Source organism: Pseudophryne corroboree, chromosome 2, assembly GCF_028390025.1.
Source record: "Pseudophryne corroboree isolate aPseCor3 chromosome 2, aPseCor3.hap2, whole genome shotgun sequence".
NCBI lineage: Eukaryota > Metazoa > Chordata > Amphibia > Anura > Myobatrachidae > Pseudophryne > Pseudophryne corroboree.
This window is the reverse complement of record NC_086445.1, coordinates 21691298-21707799: the sequence shown is the minus strand read 5'-3', so window position 1 is coordinate 21707799 and position 16502 is coordinate 21691298. Positions and strand designations below refer to the sequence as shown.

General features: G+C 48.0%; 1 protein-coding gene and 1 non-coding gene across 2 annotated transcripts in view; one reads left to right on the top strand and one right to left on the bottom strand.

Moving 5' to 3' along the window:
- PDE2A (phosphodiesterase 2A) overlaps positions 1–16502 on the bottom strand; it is an 859648-nt gene that overhangs the window by 180529 nt on the left and 662617 nt on the right. The window contains exons 5-7 of the mRNA XM_063950594.1: positions 11304–11413; positions 5522–5577; positions 2829–2888 (exon numbers count right to left, since the gene is read on the bottom strand). Of these exons, the coding sequence (XP_063806664.1) occupies positions 2829–2888; positions 5522–5577; positions 11304–11413 (226 nt within the window). The remainder of the gene's footprint in view (positions 1–2828; positions 2889–5521; positions 5578–11303; positions 11414–16502) is intronic.
- On the top strand, positions 3980–4087 carry LOC135054229 (U6 spliceosomal RNA). The gene has a single exon (XR_010243437.1). It is a non-coding gene; the product is annotated as a U6 spliceosomal RNA (small nuclear RNA).

Below are 16502 nucleotides of genomic sequence, written 5' to 3'. Positions count from 1 at the left end.
TTAACAGCACCATCACACCATCAACACTACCAACTGCACCACCACCACCAAATGCACCAGCATAAAGTTCATCATCACCACCAACAGCACCACCAACAAACGCACCATCCCAACATCATCACTAACTTCACCACAACCACCACCCACGCCATCACAAAGGGCACCATCATCACCATTAACTGCACCACCACCACCAACTGCACCATCACAAAGGGCATCATCACCACTAATTGCACCACCACTAACTGCACCATTATCACTAACAGCACCATCACTGCCAGCCAGAGTCGCAACAACTGCACCACGGCCACCAACCACACCAACAAAGGGCATCATCACCAACTACTGCACCCTCATCACGACCAACTGCACCACCACCAACAACAACAACCGTACCATCACAAAGGGCATCATCACCAACTACTGCACCCTCATTACCACCAACTGCACCATCACAAAGGACATCATCACCACCAACCACACCTTCACCAAGGGCATCATCACCACTAACTGCATCACCAACCACACCATCAGCACCAACTACACCACCAACACTAACTGTACCATCACAAAGAGCATCATCACCACCAACCGCACCATAACTGACAACACAAGAGGGCATCATCACCAACACCAACCACACTATCACAAGCCAACCACACCATCACAAAGGGCATCTTCACCACCAACCACACCATCAACACCAACTGCACCACCACCACCACAAACTGCACCATCACATAGGGCAAAATCACAAAGCCAACCACATCATCACAAAGGACATCATTGCCACTGACTTCACCACCAACCAAACCATCAACTCCAACTTCACCACTACCACCAACTGCACCATCCCCAGCAATCAAACCATCATCACCACGAACCACACCATCACAACTGGCATCATCACTGATAACAGCATCATCACCACCAACTGCACCACCATCACCAAGTGCACCACTGCCAACATTACTGTAAGTGCTAAGTGTATGCACTCCCTACTGTAAGTTATAGAGATATTAGGGGTAATTATATAAAACATAAGATACAGTAAAAGTATTTTATACTGGTGACCGGCATCACAGGTGACTTCTGATTTCGGTAATAATGTCCAGTGGAGAGCACATTGGGGCAGATGTATTAACCTGGAGAAGGCAAAAGGAAGTGATAAAGCAGTGATAAGTGCAAGGTGATAAATGCACCAGCAAATCAGCTCCTAACTGTTAATTTAGCTAATTGGCTGGTGTGTTTATCACCTTGCACTTACTGTATCATTGCTTTATCACGTCCTTATGCCGTCTCCAGGTTAATACATCTGCCCCAAGGTTCCTTATTCTATGCAATTTCTATATACAGGAGGGTATACATATTAGCTATGTATGATATATTATGTGTCTACCAACAAGAAAAAACGGTCAATTTTGACAAATGTATAGAATACCTGACAGCCATATATACTGGGCGGTTAAGCAGGGACTTATATAGATTCCCTATGAGCGGCACAAACCACCGCAGTCTCACCTTGTGTCAATAACCTCTTCTTCATGGTAATATATTGCAGTGGGTCAGTTCTGAAACATCATACATTAAGACTTGCTGTGCTGTATAATGGGAAGTGGTCACAATCGTCCTGACACCTGGCAACTTCTGCTGTGGGCCTACACCATACCTCCCAACGTTTACCCATGCCCAAGCCACGCTCTCATATCCACCCCAATCACACTTGTCTTGGGAAACCTTTCCCGCAACTGTGCAAGCTCCGCTCGCTTCATGCTCTGCTGAAATCTGGAACGCTGAAGAGTATGCCACATGCATGGTTTCCCAGCGTAGACCTGCAGATAGCAGGATCAGTGATGGTGACCCTTGTAGGAGTTTCAGCCTAGGCTGTTTTCTTCGCTTGCTGTGTGGAACAACCTGGGTGCAAATGTTTGCTGTACGTGTGTCTGATGAAGTTACTCAAACTACAAGAAATCCACTAATGTGAGTTATTCTCAAGGCAGGTGTTACGACAAGGCATAGCTAGGCCTGTAGGTGGTGTCTGAAACCATTAATGTCCCCAATTCAGTGACTGTCTGTCACCGCAGCACCTCCGCACTGAGAGCTGGCCCCTGACATGGTGATGAAGCAGCTGCAAGTTGCTAAACTGTGAAGATGATTCTACTCCATTTTTGGAATGGGCTGGGGATGTGGCTATGATGCTATTATTAGTATTATTATATTTTATTTATAAGGCGCCACAAGTGTTTCGCAGCGCCGTACAAAGGGCTAATTCCCAAGAATAGGAAATATTGCCAAGGGGGTGGGTTGGCAATCCCAGTACGCCCAAATTTCAGGCAGTGGTCCTGGTCTGTTCCTCACTGTCCAGTTATTTTCCATTGTGTGATCTAACACCTGCCATATTACCGCTAACTGCGTGGCCTTTACTGACATTTCACAGCCCACGAATTGCCCACTTCTCGCTCGGACGTGGCTGCCCTTTTCCGTACTACTAGGTTTGCAACCCATCAGTAAATTTATGAATTTTGCAAAGAAATAAAATGAGCAAATGTCAGGAAGGAAAAAACTGAATGTCAGTAAATAACCCAACCCCAACTCTCCACAAAATAATTATCACAGGGAAGTAATTTACAGGAATTAGAGGTTCAGGACGGATGTCACACTTTATAGTAACTGATGCAAAAGTTTCATCCAGTCTCGGTACTGGTGACCGCGTTCTGGGTAAAACACTAGACGTCAGCAATTTTTATAATACCGCGGTCAGTAAATACATTTTTAAGTGATGGAACCCTGGCAGTATCCGATGCACGTGTTACACCGGTATGACTTACGTGTTTCTCCAGAGTGCGCAGGTTCTGCTCGTCAGAGTCGGTCAGCTGGCTGCAGTGCATCTGGAAGAGAGGGGCAAGCGTTAGCCGGGTAGACCCCAACACAGATGACAAGTGTAACACATCGGGAATGTTTTGCCAAATTGGGGCAGCTAAGAGACATGATGTATGCTAAAGGTTCTATTCAATGCATGTCGGATCCTCTCCGACGGAGAGGATCCGACAGTGCAGTATTCAACTAGCGGCATTTGACAGGTTTTGCCCGTTTTCGACAATGCTGATCCGACTTTTTTTTTAAGTCGGATAAGCATTGTCGAATACGGGCAAAAAACTGTCGGAATTGCCCGTTAATCCGACAAAACACGTGGGTCCGCGGCTAATCCGCCGATCCACGTGTTTTCCGACAAGTCAGAAAAATGGCAGCTCCATTGAATAGGTCGAATATGATTCGACCTAAAAAAGTCGGAAACTGCCGTCTTTCCGACTTGACGGCAATTCCGACTTCAATTGAACACACCCGCAAGTAAAACATAGGTGCAAATGTTTCTCTCTCTTTATTGCACAGTAATCAATACGGCCAGCGGTAATTGAGGGGGCTGTCTGCTATATTGATTGGATAATCAGCCTTATGGCCGCACATTGATAAATAGGCCCATAAATCTTTACCAGTAATCAGAATAAATCACAGTCACATATTCTCCTGAAAGGAAGCGCAAGAACAAATACATTTAACATTAGACTACACAGACGGTAAATAAAGTAACAGCGAGACTCGTTTCCTCTGGTGTGGTTACAGCGCGGCGCATCCCTCCTGCTCAGCCGCGTTCCGTCTGCAGGGGAACAGGGCGAGATTTCATTACGTGAGATTAATTATACGCAGGGAAAGTGACTCTCAGAGAGAACGGTATTACACGCCGGGCCCAGCACAATCGCTGGGAAGTTGTCAGCGCCGTGGAGTGACATTTGGGGTTAATAGAGCAGATGAATGAGATCGGCGCCGCCTGGCGCGCAGCCACGGAAGTCTATTATATCATAAAGCAGTAATAAACCTCAATACATCAGGCGTCGCTATGAGCTAATGCTAGATTTGTTTTCTTTTCAGCAATTTGCTCATTAGGAGAGCGGAGAGCTCGGGCCGTTACGCGGCGTGATAAATGCCGCCAGCAGCGCAGCACATATACTAAAATTGGAAGGCACAGAGAAGATTCGCATGGCCCCTGCACAAGGATGACACGCAAATTCGTGAAGCGTTCTATTACTGAGAATATTCTGATTACGGATGGAGGTGGAGGGCGTCACAAGACGGGCGATCAGGGGTGATGTCTAAATCGTCGCCCTCAGGACATTTATGTAACAAAACCTTCAAACAATTCTCAGTTAATGGACCGGGGGGGGGGGTCGGGGCTTATTAATGATCAGCCCCCAGTATTAGCTGACAGGCCGAGTAATAAGAGTAATGTAAGCGCGCAAAGGGGCAGCGCAGGTGACTGGCATTAGCCAATCGGTCTCTGCCTCTCATTGATCACCATTAGATCATCGATGTTTGCTAATCATCGATGGCCGATGGCCATCCCTACGCTATAGGGAAACACTACATACAATTATTTTCTCATTAATGTGGAGCAGAGTCCGGAGCGTCTTTATTACAGGATAGTGATCCGGCGGGCGACATTAGCAGTTATTATCCTACAGTATGTTATTTTATTGCTTTTCATATATATATATATATGTGTGACCCGTCCTCATCTTCCTCTTCACTCATGTTCTGTTGTGTGTAACAATCAGTGTAATCCAGCGCAGCCGTTCGCTTTCTGCTAATTAATTTCCTCTCATCGTTAGATCCGGCTGCTGGGACGCGGGTCTCATCAGGGTGTAATCCTGTTCGTAGCCATCGGTAATTACTGCTCCTCCTTAGTGTTCTGCGTTGTACTCGTCAACATGTAGATTTCAATTATTACCTGTTATACTATATAAATATGTAATAAAATGAATGCAGGGGGCGCCACATGGTGCACTAAAAGCAGAACAATTTATTCAAAGCAATCACACAGGCACTGTCGTAATCCACGCGTACCAACACTGGCGGTTCGTCCACCGCGGGTGTAACGGTAGTAGATCTTTCACCTAGTCCTTAAGCCCCCTACACGCTGGACGATATAGTGAGCGATATGGACGATATCGTTCATTTTTTGAATGATATATCGTTCATATCATTCAATGTGGAGCCACCAACAATGAACGATGCGCGGCCCCGCCCTCGTTCATTGTTGGTCTCCCGTCTTTTGAACATGCAGGTCGATATGAACGACCTGCATGTTCGGAAATGGAGCCGGGTGACGTGGGGAGTGAAGAAAACTTTCACTCCCCTCGTCACCCACACCTGCGGCGGGTCGCCCGTCGGCCGAGGTACGGCCGTCGGGCACCTTGGCCGCAGGTTTGCCGAGTGTGCAGGGGCTTTAGACCGTGGTGATGCTCGCGCTCTAAGCACTACGGCAAAGATCTTCTGCATCTCGTTGGAGACTTGTATACTGCCGTTGGTTGCCTAGTAAATGATTGGCGCTTTAAAAATACGGGCAGACCTGCCGGACTTCCCACACAGCCTGCAGCTCCCAACCTATTACATCAGCTCCACAGGCTTTGATATATGCCAATATACAATATTCCATATCACACACACAGATCAGGGTATCACTCACCAGTATAAGGCAGAGAACGCGCCCACTGTCTGGCTCCAGAAGTGGGATAATCAGCACTGTAACACACAGGAGAAGACACGTGTCAGCAGGAAACACGTTACAATTGACATGTGATGTGATCAAGAATTATTCCATTATATGTTTATACAGAACAGTCAATGGGGAAAAATCACTTTTTTTCTCTCCAAATGTTTTACCCCGTACTCCTGGGAAGTAAGTTGTTGAGGAAAGATTTATTCAATTAAGGCTTCGTATTAGCAAGTACAAAGCTGCAATGCTTCTTGATAATCTGACCAATAGGTGGCACTCTATCATTAGAGTCTTGGGTCCCACTGTAGCTACTGTAGGTTTGTTATAATATCCGGGACACCTATGTATTACACAGGTTCTGTGGTTGAATAAAACCAGGTGAAATGCAGGCTTGAATTTGGGCAGCCACAGAACCTGTGTAAATTATAGGTGTCCAAGATTAAAGGGATATTATGGCATTATAACTCAGCCAATTAAAGGCTCAGTGTAATAAACACAAACATGCAGGAAAGCAGGCTCTTCGTGTACGTATGTTATACAAGGAGCTCAGACGCGGGGATTTTCGGTATTAGGACACCCCTATTTTTTTGTTTGTTTGGGAGGCAGTGAAAAAAAAAAAAAAAAGGTCCCTCCTCATCCCCCCCACCCCCCACTCTTGTTTGCCGTGGGAGGGACTAGTGTGACTTATACTGCAGTGCAAAATGAGCCAGAATGAGATTCTGCCCCACGTACGTCATTGTCATACGCCAGACTACAGAGACTGGAGCACTATGATGTTCATGTGTTTCCCAAACTTGGGGGTCTATTTACTAAGAGTTGGATGGAGATAAAGTGCCAGCCAATCACCTCCTAACTGTCATGTTTCAAACCCAGCCTGTGACATGTCAGTTAGGAGCTGATTGTCCGGTACTTTATCTCCGTTCACGACTTAGTAAATATACCCCTTGGTCCTTAAAGTCCCCACAATCCAGGGTTTAATCATACCTCCCAACATGACCTCTCCAGGAGGGACACAATACTCTGCTCCTGGACTTTTCTCTTAATGTATGATTACCATCACCTGTGCTGTACCCTAATACTGACCCAGTGCTCATACCTATGTCATACCTCCCAACATGACCTCTCCAGGAGGACACAATGCTCTGCTCCTGCTCTTCCCTCTTACTGTATGATTACCATCACCTGTGCTGTACCCTAATACTGACCCAGTGCTCATACCTATGTCATACCTCCCAACATGACCCTCTCCAGGAGGACACAATGCTCTGCTCCTGCTCTTCCCTCTTACTGTATGATTACCATCACCTGAGCTGTACCCTAATACTGACCCAGTGCTCATACCTATGTCATACCTCCCAACATGACCTCTCCAGGAGGACACAATGCTCTGCTCCTGGTCTTCCCTCTTACTGTATGATTACTTTCACCTGTGCTGTACCCTAATACTGACCCAGTGCTCATACCTATGTCATACCTCCCAAAATGACCTCTCCAGGAGGACACAATGCTCTGCTCCTGCTCTTCCCTCTTACTGTATGATTACCATCACCTGAGCTGTACCCTAATACTGACCCAGTGCTCATACCTATGTCATACCTCCCAACATGACCTCTCCAGGAGGGACACAATACTCTGCTCCTGGACTTTTCTCTTAATGTATGATTACCATCACCTGTGCTGTACCCTAATACTGACCCAGTGCTCATACCTATGTCATACCTCCCAACATGACCTCTCCAGGAGGACACAATGCTCTGCTCCTGCTCTTCCCTCTTACTGTATGATTACCATCACCTGTGCTGTACCCTAATACTGACCCAGTGCTTATACCTATGTCATACCTCCCAACATGACCTCTCCAGGAGGACACAATGCTCTGCTCCTGCTCTTCCCTCTTGCTGTATGATTGCCATCACCTGTGCTGTACACTAATACTGACCCAGTGCTCATACCTATGTCATACCTCCCAACATGACCCTCTCCAGGATACAATGCTCTGCTCCTGCTCTTCCCTCTTACTGTATGATTACCATCACCTGTGCTGTACCCTAATACTGACCCAGTGCTCATACCTATGTCATACCTCCCAACATGACCTCTCCAGGAGGACACGATGCTCTGCTCCTGCTCTTCCCTCTTACTGTATGATTACCATCACCTGTGCTGTACCCTAATACTGACCCAGTGCTCATACCTATGTCATACCTCCCAACATGACCCTCTCCAGGACACAATGCTCTGCTCCTGCTCTTCCCTCTTACTGTATGATTACCATCACCTGTGCTGTACCCTAATACTGACCCAGTGCTCATACCTATGTCATACCTCCCAACATGACCTCTCCAGGAGGACACGATGCTCTGCTCCTGCTCTTCCCTCTTACTGTATGATTACCATCACCTGTGCTGTACCCTAATACTGACCCAGTGCTCATACCTATGTCATACCTCCCAACATGACCCTCTCCAGGACACAATGCTCTGCTCCTGCTCTTCCCTCTTACTGTATGATTACCATCACCTGTGCTGTACCCTAATACTGACCCAGTGCTCATACCTATGTCATACCTCCCAACATGACCTCTCCAGGAGGACACAATGCTCTGCTCCTGCTCTTCCCTCTTACTGTATGATTACCATCACCTGTGCTGTACCCTAATACTGACCCAGTGCTCATACCTATGTCATACCTCCCAACATGACCTCTCCAGGAGGACACAATGCTCTGCTCCTGCTCTTCCCTCTTACTGTATGATTACCATCACCTGTGCTGTACCCTAATACTGACCCAGTGCTCATACCTATGTCATACCTCCCAACATGACCTCTCCAGGAGGGACACAATACTCTGCTCCTGGACTTTTCTCTTAATGTATGATTGCCGGCACCTGTTTGAGCAGGTTAATGGATAAAAGAGGTGTTTCCGCACAGGTGATGGCAATCATATAGTAAGAGGGAAGTCCAGGAGCAGAGTGTTCTGTCCCTCCTGGAGAGGTCATGTTTCGAGGTATGGTTTAAGAATACCCATGCTTGGGCACAGGAGACTTAATTAGTACCTCACTCATTTCAATTTAGCCATCTGTGCTCAAGCATGGCTGGGAAACATTGGTGCATTCCAGTGGTTTCCAAACTCGTCCTCAGGACCCCCAACAGTTCATGTTTTCCAGATCTCCTCACAGAATCACAAGTGAAATAATCAGCTCCGCCTGTAGATCTTTTAAAACGTGTTAGTGAGTAATGAGTACACCTGTGCTCCTGCCGGGTGACCTGGAAAATGTGTCAGTGAGTAATGAGTACACCTGTGCTCCTGCTGGGTGACCTGGGAAATGTGTCAGTGAGTAATGAGTACACCTGTGCACCTGCTGAGTGACCTGGGAAATGTGTCAGTGAGTAATGAGTACACCTGTGCACCTGCTGGGTGACCTGGGAAATGTGTCAGTGAGTAATGAGTACACCTGTGCACCTGCTGGGTGACCTGGGAAATGTGTCAGTGAGTTATGAGTACACCTGTGCTCCTGCTGTGTGACCTGGGAAATGTGTCAGTGAGTAATGAGTACACCTGTGCACCTGCTGAGTGACCTGGGAAATGTGTCAGTGGGCAATGAGTACACCTATGCACCTGCTGGGTGACCTGGGAAATGTGTCAGTGAGTAATGAGTACACCTGTGCACCTGCTAGGTGACCTGGGAAATGTGTCAGTGAGTAATGAGTACACCTGTGCACCTGCTGAGTGACCTGGGAAATGTGTCAGTGAGTAATGAGTACACCTGTGCACCTGCTGAGTGACCTGGGAAATGTGTCAGTGAGTAATGAATACACCTGTGCACCTGCTGAGTGACCTGGGAAATGTGTCAGTGAGTAATGAGTACACCTGTGCACCTGCTGAGTGACCTGGGAAATGTGTCAGTGAGTAATGAGTACACCTGTGCTCCTGCTGGGTGACCTGGGAAATGTGTCAGTGAGTAATGAGTACACCTGTGCACCTGCTGGGTGACCTGGGAAATGTGTCAGTGAGTAATGAGTACACCTGTGCACCTGCTGGGTGACCTGGGAAATGTGTCAGTGAGTAATGAGTACACCTGTGCACCTGCTGAGTGACCTGGGAAATGTATCAGTGAGTAATGAGTACACCTGTGCTCCTGCTGGGTGACCTGGGAAATGTGTCAGTGAGTAATGAGTACACCTGTGCACCTGCTGGGTGACCTGGGAAATGTGTCAGTGAGTAATGAGTACACCTGTGCACCTGCTGAGTGACCTGGGAAATGTGTCAGTGAGTAATGAGTACACCTGTGCACCTGCTGGGTGACCTGGGAAATGTGTCAGTGAGTAATGAGTACACCTGTGCACCTGCTGGGTGACCTGGGAAATGTGTCAGTGAGTTATGAGTACACCTGTGCTCCTGCTGTGTGACCTGGGAAATGTGTCAGTGAGTAATGAGTGCACATCCTAGGTGATCTGAGAAACATAACCTGTTGGGTGTTCTGGAGACCAGAGTTTGGGATTCACTGCTGTATTCCAATAAAAGTAGAAATGGACACTCTCACTTACTGTATGTTACATGTGTATGTTATAATCTCACATGACGTCTGCATTACCCTCTTACACGTGTGTTTTACATTCTCATACTAGGAATTTGTATGTTACATCAGTGTACTGTATGATCTCACATTCATATTTACATGTATAGCTTACTCTCTTACACATCTGAAATTTGTACTGTTGCACACAAGTACTTACAATGTAACACGTATGTACTTTGCAGTATCACATACAGAAACGTCCTCATACATCTAGCTGGGAGACTGCGCTCAGTAATTTGGTATGTGACACTTACATATTTTGTGCGACTGAGTCTATACAGAGCGCAACGGAACTTGGCATAAAAATATTTGCAGCTGCCACATTGTAGCACTTTGTATATAGATTCAGAGACTTAGTCGCACACAGATATACAAGTGTCATATATCACATTAATCAGCACAGTTTCCTGGTGTGTCCTAGTCACATCGTGTTGCAAATGTAACATGTGCAGAGAGTTAGGTGTGGGAGTGGCGTGTCCTAGCTCAGAGCTACATTGCAGTGTGAGAATAAAGCTGCCCAGCATGTGTGGGCTACATGCAGAAGCAGCCAGTAACTGAGCACCTGGGTAACACCATGCTGCACTGCAGGGGGGCAGATGTAACATGTGCAGAGAGTTAGGTGTGGGAGGGGCGTGTCCTAGCTCAGAGCTACATTGCAGTGTGAGAATAAAGCTGTCCAGCATGTGTGGGCTACATGCAGAAGCAGCCAGTAACTGAGCACCTGGGTAACACCATGCTGCACTGCAGGGGGGCAGGTGTAACATGTGCAGAGAGTTAGGGATAGGATGGACATCTGAAATGCATAGCATTTTGTATGCAAGTAAAGTCGCAGTCACGCACAGAATACAGGCATGCTGCATATCATTTTAATCAGCAGAAGCTGCTTGTGCGCCCTGTTACATTACTTTGCATCTAAAATGCATTTTTGCTGCAAAAAACACAAAAAAAGACACTGGGCGCTAACGAGTCACACGGCACTCACACGCTATGTGTAATGCGACTTGTAGCGCACGGAGGACACATCTGTAATTCTGGTATTGTGGAGCCGGTACTCGCAGATACGCTGTGCGCCGACTACTACTCTATAGCATCACTGTCGCTGCGGAGACTGACATGATACACCTGAGTATCTGCGGCATCAGGCGACTTGCACTCTGCCAGCCAGAAACTGACCTTGTTTGTCTGGGGGTAGCGGAGCCGCCAGGCCGCTCATCTTCTGACCCAACAGCTCGGATGGGGTCAGTCCGCTGCATTCTATCCGTTTCCGGAGCAGAACAGAATCCCTGGAAGAGAACACGGCTGTCAGTTTACAAAACCATCACAGGATATCACAGTATATAGTATGTGTCACAATATCAGTATGTCATAGTAAATGTGACTGGAATACAGGATGCGAAGTCTATATAACTGCGTGCTAGAGGGAAGCTAGAGATCACACACCTAGCATCTATACGCCATAGGGCATGAGCCGCCAGGCACAGCTAAGCCGCTCTTTTCCCTTACATTTTGCAGACGCAGCGACGCACTACTTGCAGCGCACCAGACTGCGACTGTAACCGCACAGAGATCAGTTTGAAACACGTACAACGTCGCACATTATGCACAGCAGAACCTGGCGTAGGAAAAGCCGCGGCCGCTGCATTGAAGCACTTCGCATACACATTCACACTAAGTCGCACACAGATGTACAACATTCGCACATCAGTGTACTCTAGCAGAGCATCTTTGTCGCTTCCAGTAGTTTTATTTGTGCGAATAAGTTGCACATTCTGAACCCGGGATCTGTGCACACCGAGAGGACAACTGAAGCCGCAGTGTATGAAAGCACATCTGTAACTGCACAGTCCTCAGACTGTCCTTAAATGTCAAGAGTGCTCTGTTTACCTGGAGACTAATTACTGCATGCTGCCATATTTCAGTAAATGTCTGACACACACCCTCAGTTAATGGCTCAGATGAGGCAACTGGTACACTATGAGCAACAGCCGCTTCACCTATTTCCGCCTTGTTCCTGTCCTTCTAGGGGTCACTCTCAGGGATTTCTGCTCATACTGTCTGATGCCCCTAGGGATTACTGTCCAGGTGTGAGCAGGCTGGGGCAGATTTCCAGGCTGTAGCCCACATGTGTCCGCACGCTGCATGCACGTACAGGCGTTCTAGTATACGAGCTGGGCTCTATCCCGGTATAGCACATAGCCGCAGGAACAGCAGAGTGCACAGAGAGGGGCAGTAATGACAGTACTGGGAGCAATGGGGGTGGGGGGTCAGCAGAGGGAGTGGGGATGGAGGAGGGCTTGGTAGGGTGCGGGGAGGGGTTCGGCAGTGGGAGGGGAGGGGAGGGGGGTGTACTTTTGTAGAGAACCGAGGAAGGGGGACGGAGGTGGAGGAATGGTGGAATGTCAGCCGGCAATATCTAATTCATTAAGCCGATAAAACGTATCAATGCCAAACCAGTAGTAAGAATGCATACAGCAATTATATGGGGTGGTCTTCAGGTTGCCGGCGGCCGGGCTCCCGGCGACCACCATACCGGCGCCATATGGTATTGTTTTACAAATAATGGCAGGAATGTAATAAACCACAAAGTTAACTTTCTGCTCGCCTGTATAATGATATATAATAAAAACTCTATGTATACACAGTGTGTACATGATATAATATGTAACTACAACTTTCTGTGCCTACAGTGTACTTATGATTGAACAATATAATATTGCTATACTTGTGCACATCGGGATGCAGTCAATTTACCTCCAATCAAAATCCCGACGGTCGAAATCCCGACAGCAATTGACCGACGGTTAAAATACCGACATGGACAAAATACCGACATTTAAAATACCAACAAGGTGAAAATACCGACATGTAAAATGCCGACAGGTCAAAATACCGACATGAGTTTTTCATGATTTTTTCATTGAAACCGACTTGTTCATACTTTACCATCCCAGTGGACCTGGAGGGGGAATATAATAGTGTGCCAAGCGCAGCAAGCCATGCGAAAGGACGCGGTACACTTATATGGTGTCCATGTCGACATACACACACACAAAACCCCCCACTGAAAAACGCATGTCGGTATTTTGACCTGTCAGCATTTTACATGTCAGTATTTTGACCATGTCGGTATTTTAAATGTCGGTATTTTGTCCATGTCGGGATTTTGACCTTGTCGGGATTTTGACCGTCGGTCAATTGCTGTCAGGATTTCGACCGTCGGGATTTTGAGTGGAGGTATTTCAAACCAATCCTGTGCACCTCATTAGGCTACAGGCGGTTTCACATGAGAATGTTCCTAAACATTAATATCCACAGACGACGCTACAGCGCTATGTCCTCCCAGCGCTGCACATGACTCCTCTGTTGGCTGATAGATGCCACACCCCCAGACAGCTAGCCACACCCCTTCAGCGATGCATAGACTATTTAATTGGCCTAGCCCCAGTGACACAGCGGAGTAGGGTGCGCCCGCCTGCAGGCTGTTACTCCTATAACAGAGCCATGAGTCCTATTGGAGAAAGAGCGATATATAAATACAATTATTATTATTATTATTGATGTATCCGGCTGCAGGTGCGACTTACTGAAAGCTCGCACTGTGTCTGGCAAAGCGGATATTTCAGGCCACAGCCAGCGTTTCCGTCCACCTTTGTGTCATGCCCTGCTTGCGCACATCTCAGCGCAGACGTATTATTGCGGCAAATAATCTGCGCTTCGCCATGATGACATAGAGCCTCATTCTGTTTATTGCACTTTTTTAATTCTATTGTATTGTCTATTTGGAGAAACATTTGTATCATTGCAGCCTCTCTGATATATGTATATACAGTCATTGTTATCCACAGTAAATCATCTTCCGCACAGACACAAGGGAGTACATTTAATTAACATTAAGTCGGGCGCTGCTGCCCTGTAGGGTTATGCCCCAGCATATTTATCACCTCCCGCCTGATACTATGTATCACTGCTGTGAGTGGAGGCGTCTCTGTCACAGAGCCTCCTCCTCATTACATAACCAGCGTCTGGTGCCGTCCAATGAGTGACTTATTTGTCTGTTTACTGATCCCTGGTTATCAGCCTGAGCAGGGCCCCCGCCCGAGACTTTTTTTTTATTTTATTTTTTATAATATGCAAATAAAATTTTTGCCACCCTTTGATGGGATAAACTTTTTAAAGGGACAGCGCGCGCCACAAAAAGGGGTGTAGTCTCACACAAAAGGGGTATGGCCAGACAATTTTAGCCCAATCTGCAGTGGCAGATATACATGGGCGTGGCCAAACAATCTGCAGTGCCAGATACACATATGCCCCCTCAGTGTCAGATATACATATGCCCCAGTGCCATATACACATATGCCCCATAGTGCAACATACACATATGCCCCCACGGTGCCAGATACACATATGCCCCCACAGTGCCAGATAGACATATGCCCCCAGTGCCAGATACACATATGCCCCCAGTTCCAGATACACATATGCCCCATAGTGCCAGATACACATATGCCCCCAGTTCCAGATACACATATGCACCCCCAGTGCCAGATACACATATGCCCCAAGTGCCGCACCCCCAGTGCCAGATACACATATGCCCCCAGTGCAAGATACACATATGCCCCATAGTGCAACATACACATATGCCCCCAGTGTCAGATACACATATGCCCCCACAGTGCCAGATACACATATGCCCCCAGTGCCAGATACACATATGCCCCCAGTCCCAGATACACATATGCCCCATAGTGCTACATACACATATGCCCCCACAGTGTCAGATACACATATGCCCCCAGCCCCAGCAGTGCTGCTCACTGATGCTCACCGCTGTCACCCACCAGGCTCCGCTGTCGCTGCTCTGCTGAGAGAGTGTCCAGTCTCTGGCGTCGGGTAAGGTGCCGGTTTGTACGCCAACCAGGCGTACAAACCACTCCTGCTACTTGGTGCCCTCCTCAGTGTGGCACCTTACTCAGCCGCGTACCCCGCGTATGCATCGGACTGGCTCTGTGCCTGTGGGATGGGAACAAAACTGCGCCCAGTGATGTCTGTGTGACGGTGGTACACATGGGCTCCTGTGTATACTGACTGCCAAGCCAGTGCACCAAGCCACATAACAGGGGTATTGTGATGCCCGACACTCCCTCAGGGTCAGCAGCAAAGGGCATAGGTGCCGCCGTTCCCATATATCTCAGCACAAGGCCACAGCTGATAATTCCAGATCCTATGAGAAAAGACTGGCGGACAGGGTCAGTGCAACTGGTGGGCTCAGCAGGTCTGGGGCAGATGGAGAGTGTGCAGTAGCCAGGTTTGGTATGTTTTGTCGACATTCATCACGTGACAGTCCTAAAGTTGACATGCAGCGTGCCGACATCCTTAGCATGATTAGAATGTTGATAAAAGTTGGGTCCAGGTGATGCGGCACAGACTTACCTGGGTTCCACCACCGGTCAGCGGAGCAGTTCTGGTCCGGCAGTGTCAGCTGATGGGGAATACTCTGTGCAGTGCGCAGTGTGCGATCCAACCGCAAATCTTGAAAAAAAGATGCGGGGGCATGCGCAGCGCCCGTCCTGCGCCTGCGCCCTCATTTTCTATGGGGGAAGCAGAAAATGCGATCACGGTGTGTGTGGGGGGGGGGGGGGGGGGCAATGCTCCGTTTCCAGGGAGGAGACTTTTTTTGCGGGGGGGTGCGGCGCAAACGCGTGGTGCGGAGGTGGCAAAATGGGTGTGTGATCACCACGGCTGCGTGACGTCACATGCAGTAACGCGATCGAGAACATGGCGGCGTGAGACTCCTGCGGGCGCGGCTAGGCAAGGGCGGGGATAGTCACTGTGTGTGGACCAAAGGGGAGGGTGAGAGCTAGAAGGCTTGGCGAGCCCAGATTGGTGAGTAGTAGAGAGTCTGACACAGAGAGAGAATGAGAGAGTTCCAGCGGTAGGGAGCAACACATCCCAGAACGTGGAGCATTGCATAGCCTGTCCCTGGGATAATGTATCAGGGATTTCTCAGGGAAAGGACTCTCCAGATCTCTCTCCGTGTCCCATCACGTGCGCCAGGTGACGGCCGCGCATGACAAGTGAGCCCACAGGCCACCCTGCTGCCAGCTAAGCCAGGACTCCTGGCAAAATATTCATTTTTACATTGCAAATTTCCGCAGAAAATATATATGACATCAGCAGTAAAAATGGGGATTGTGACGGGATCGGTATGAAATACCTCCAATCAAAATCCCGACGGTCGAAATCCAAACAGTAATTGACCGACGGTCAAAATCCCGACAAGGTCAAAATCCCGACATGGGCAAAATCCCGACATTTAAAATACGGACGAGGTCAAAATACCGACATGTAAAATGCCGACAGAGCAAAATA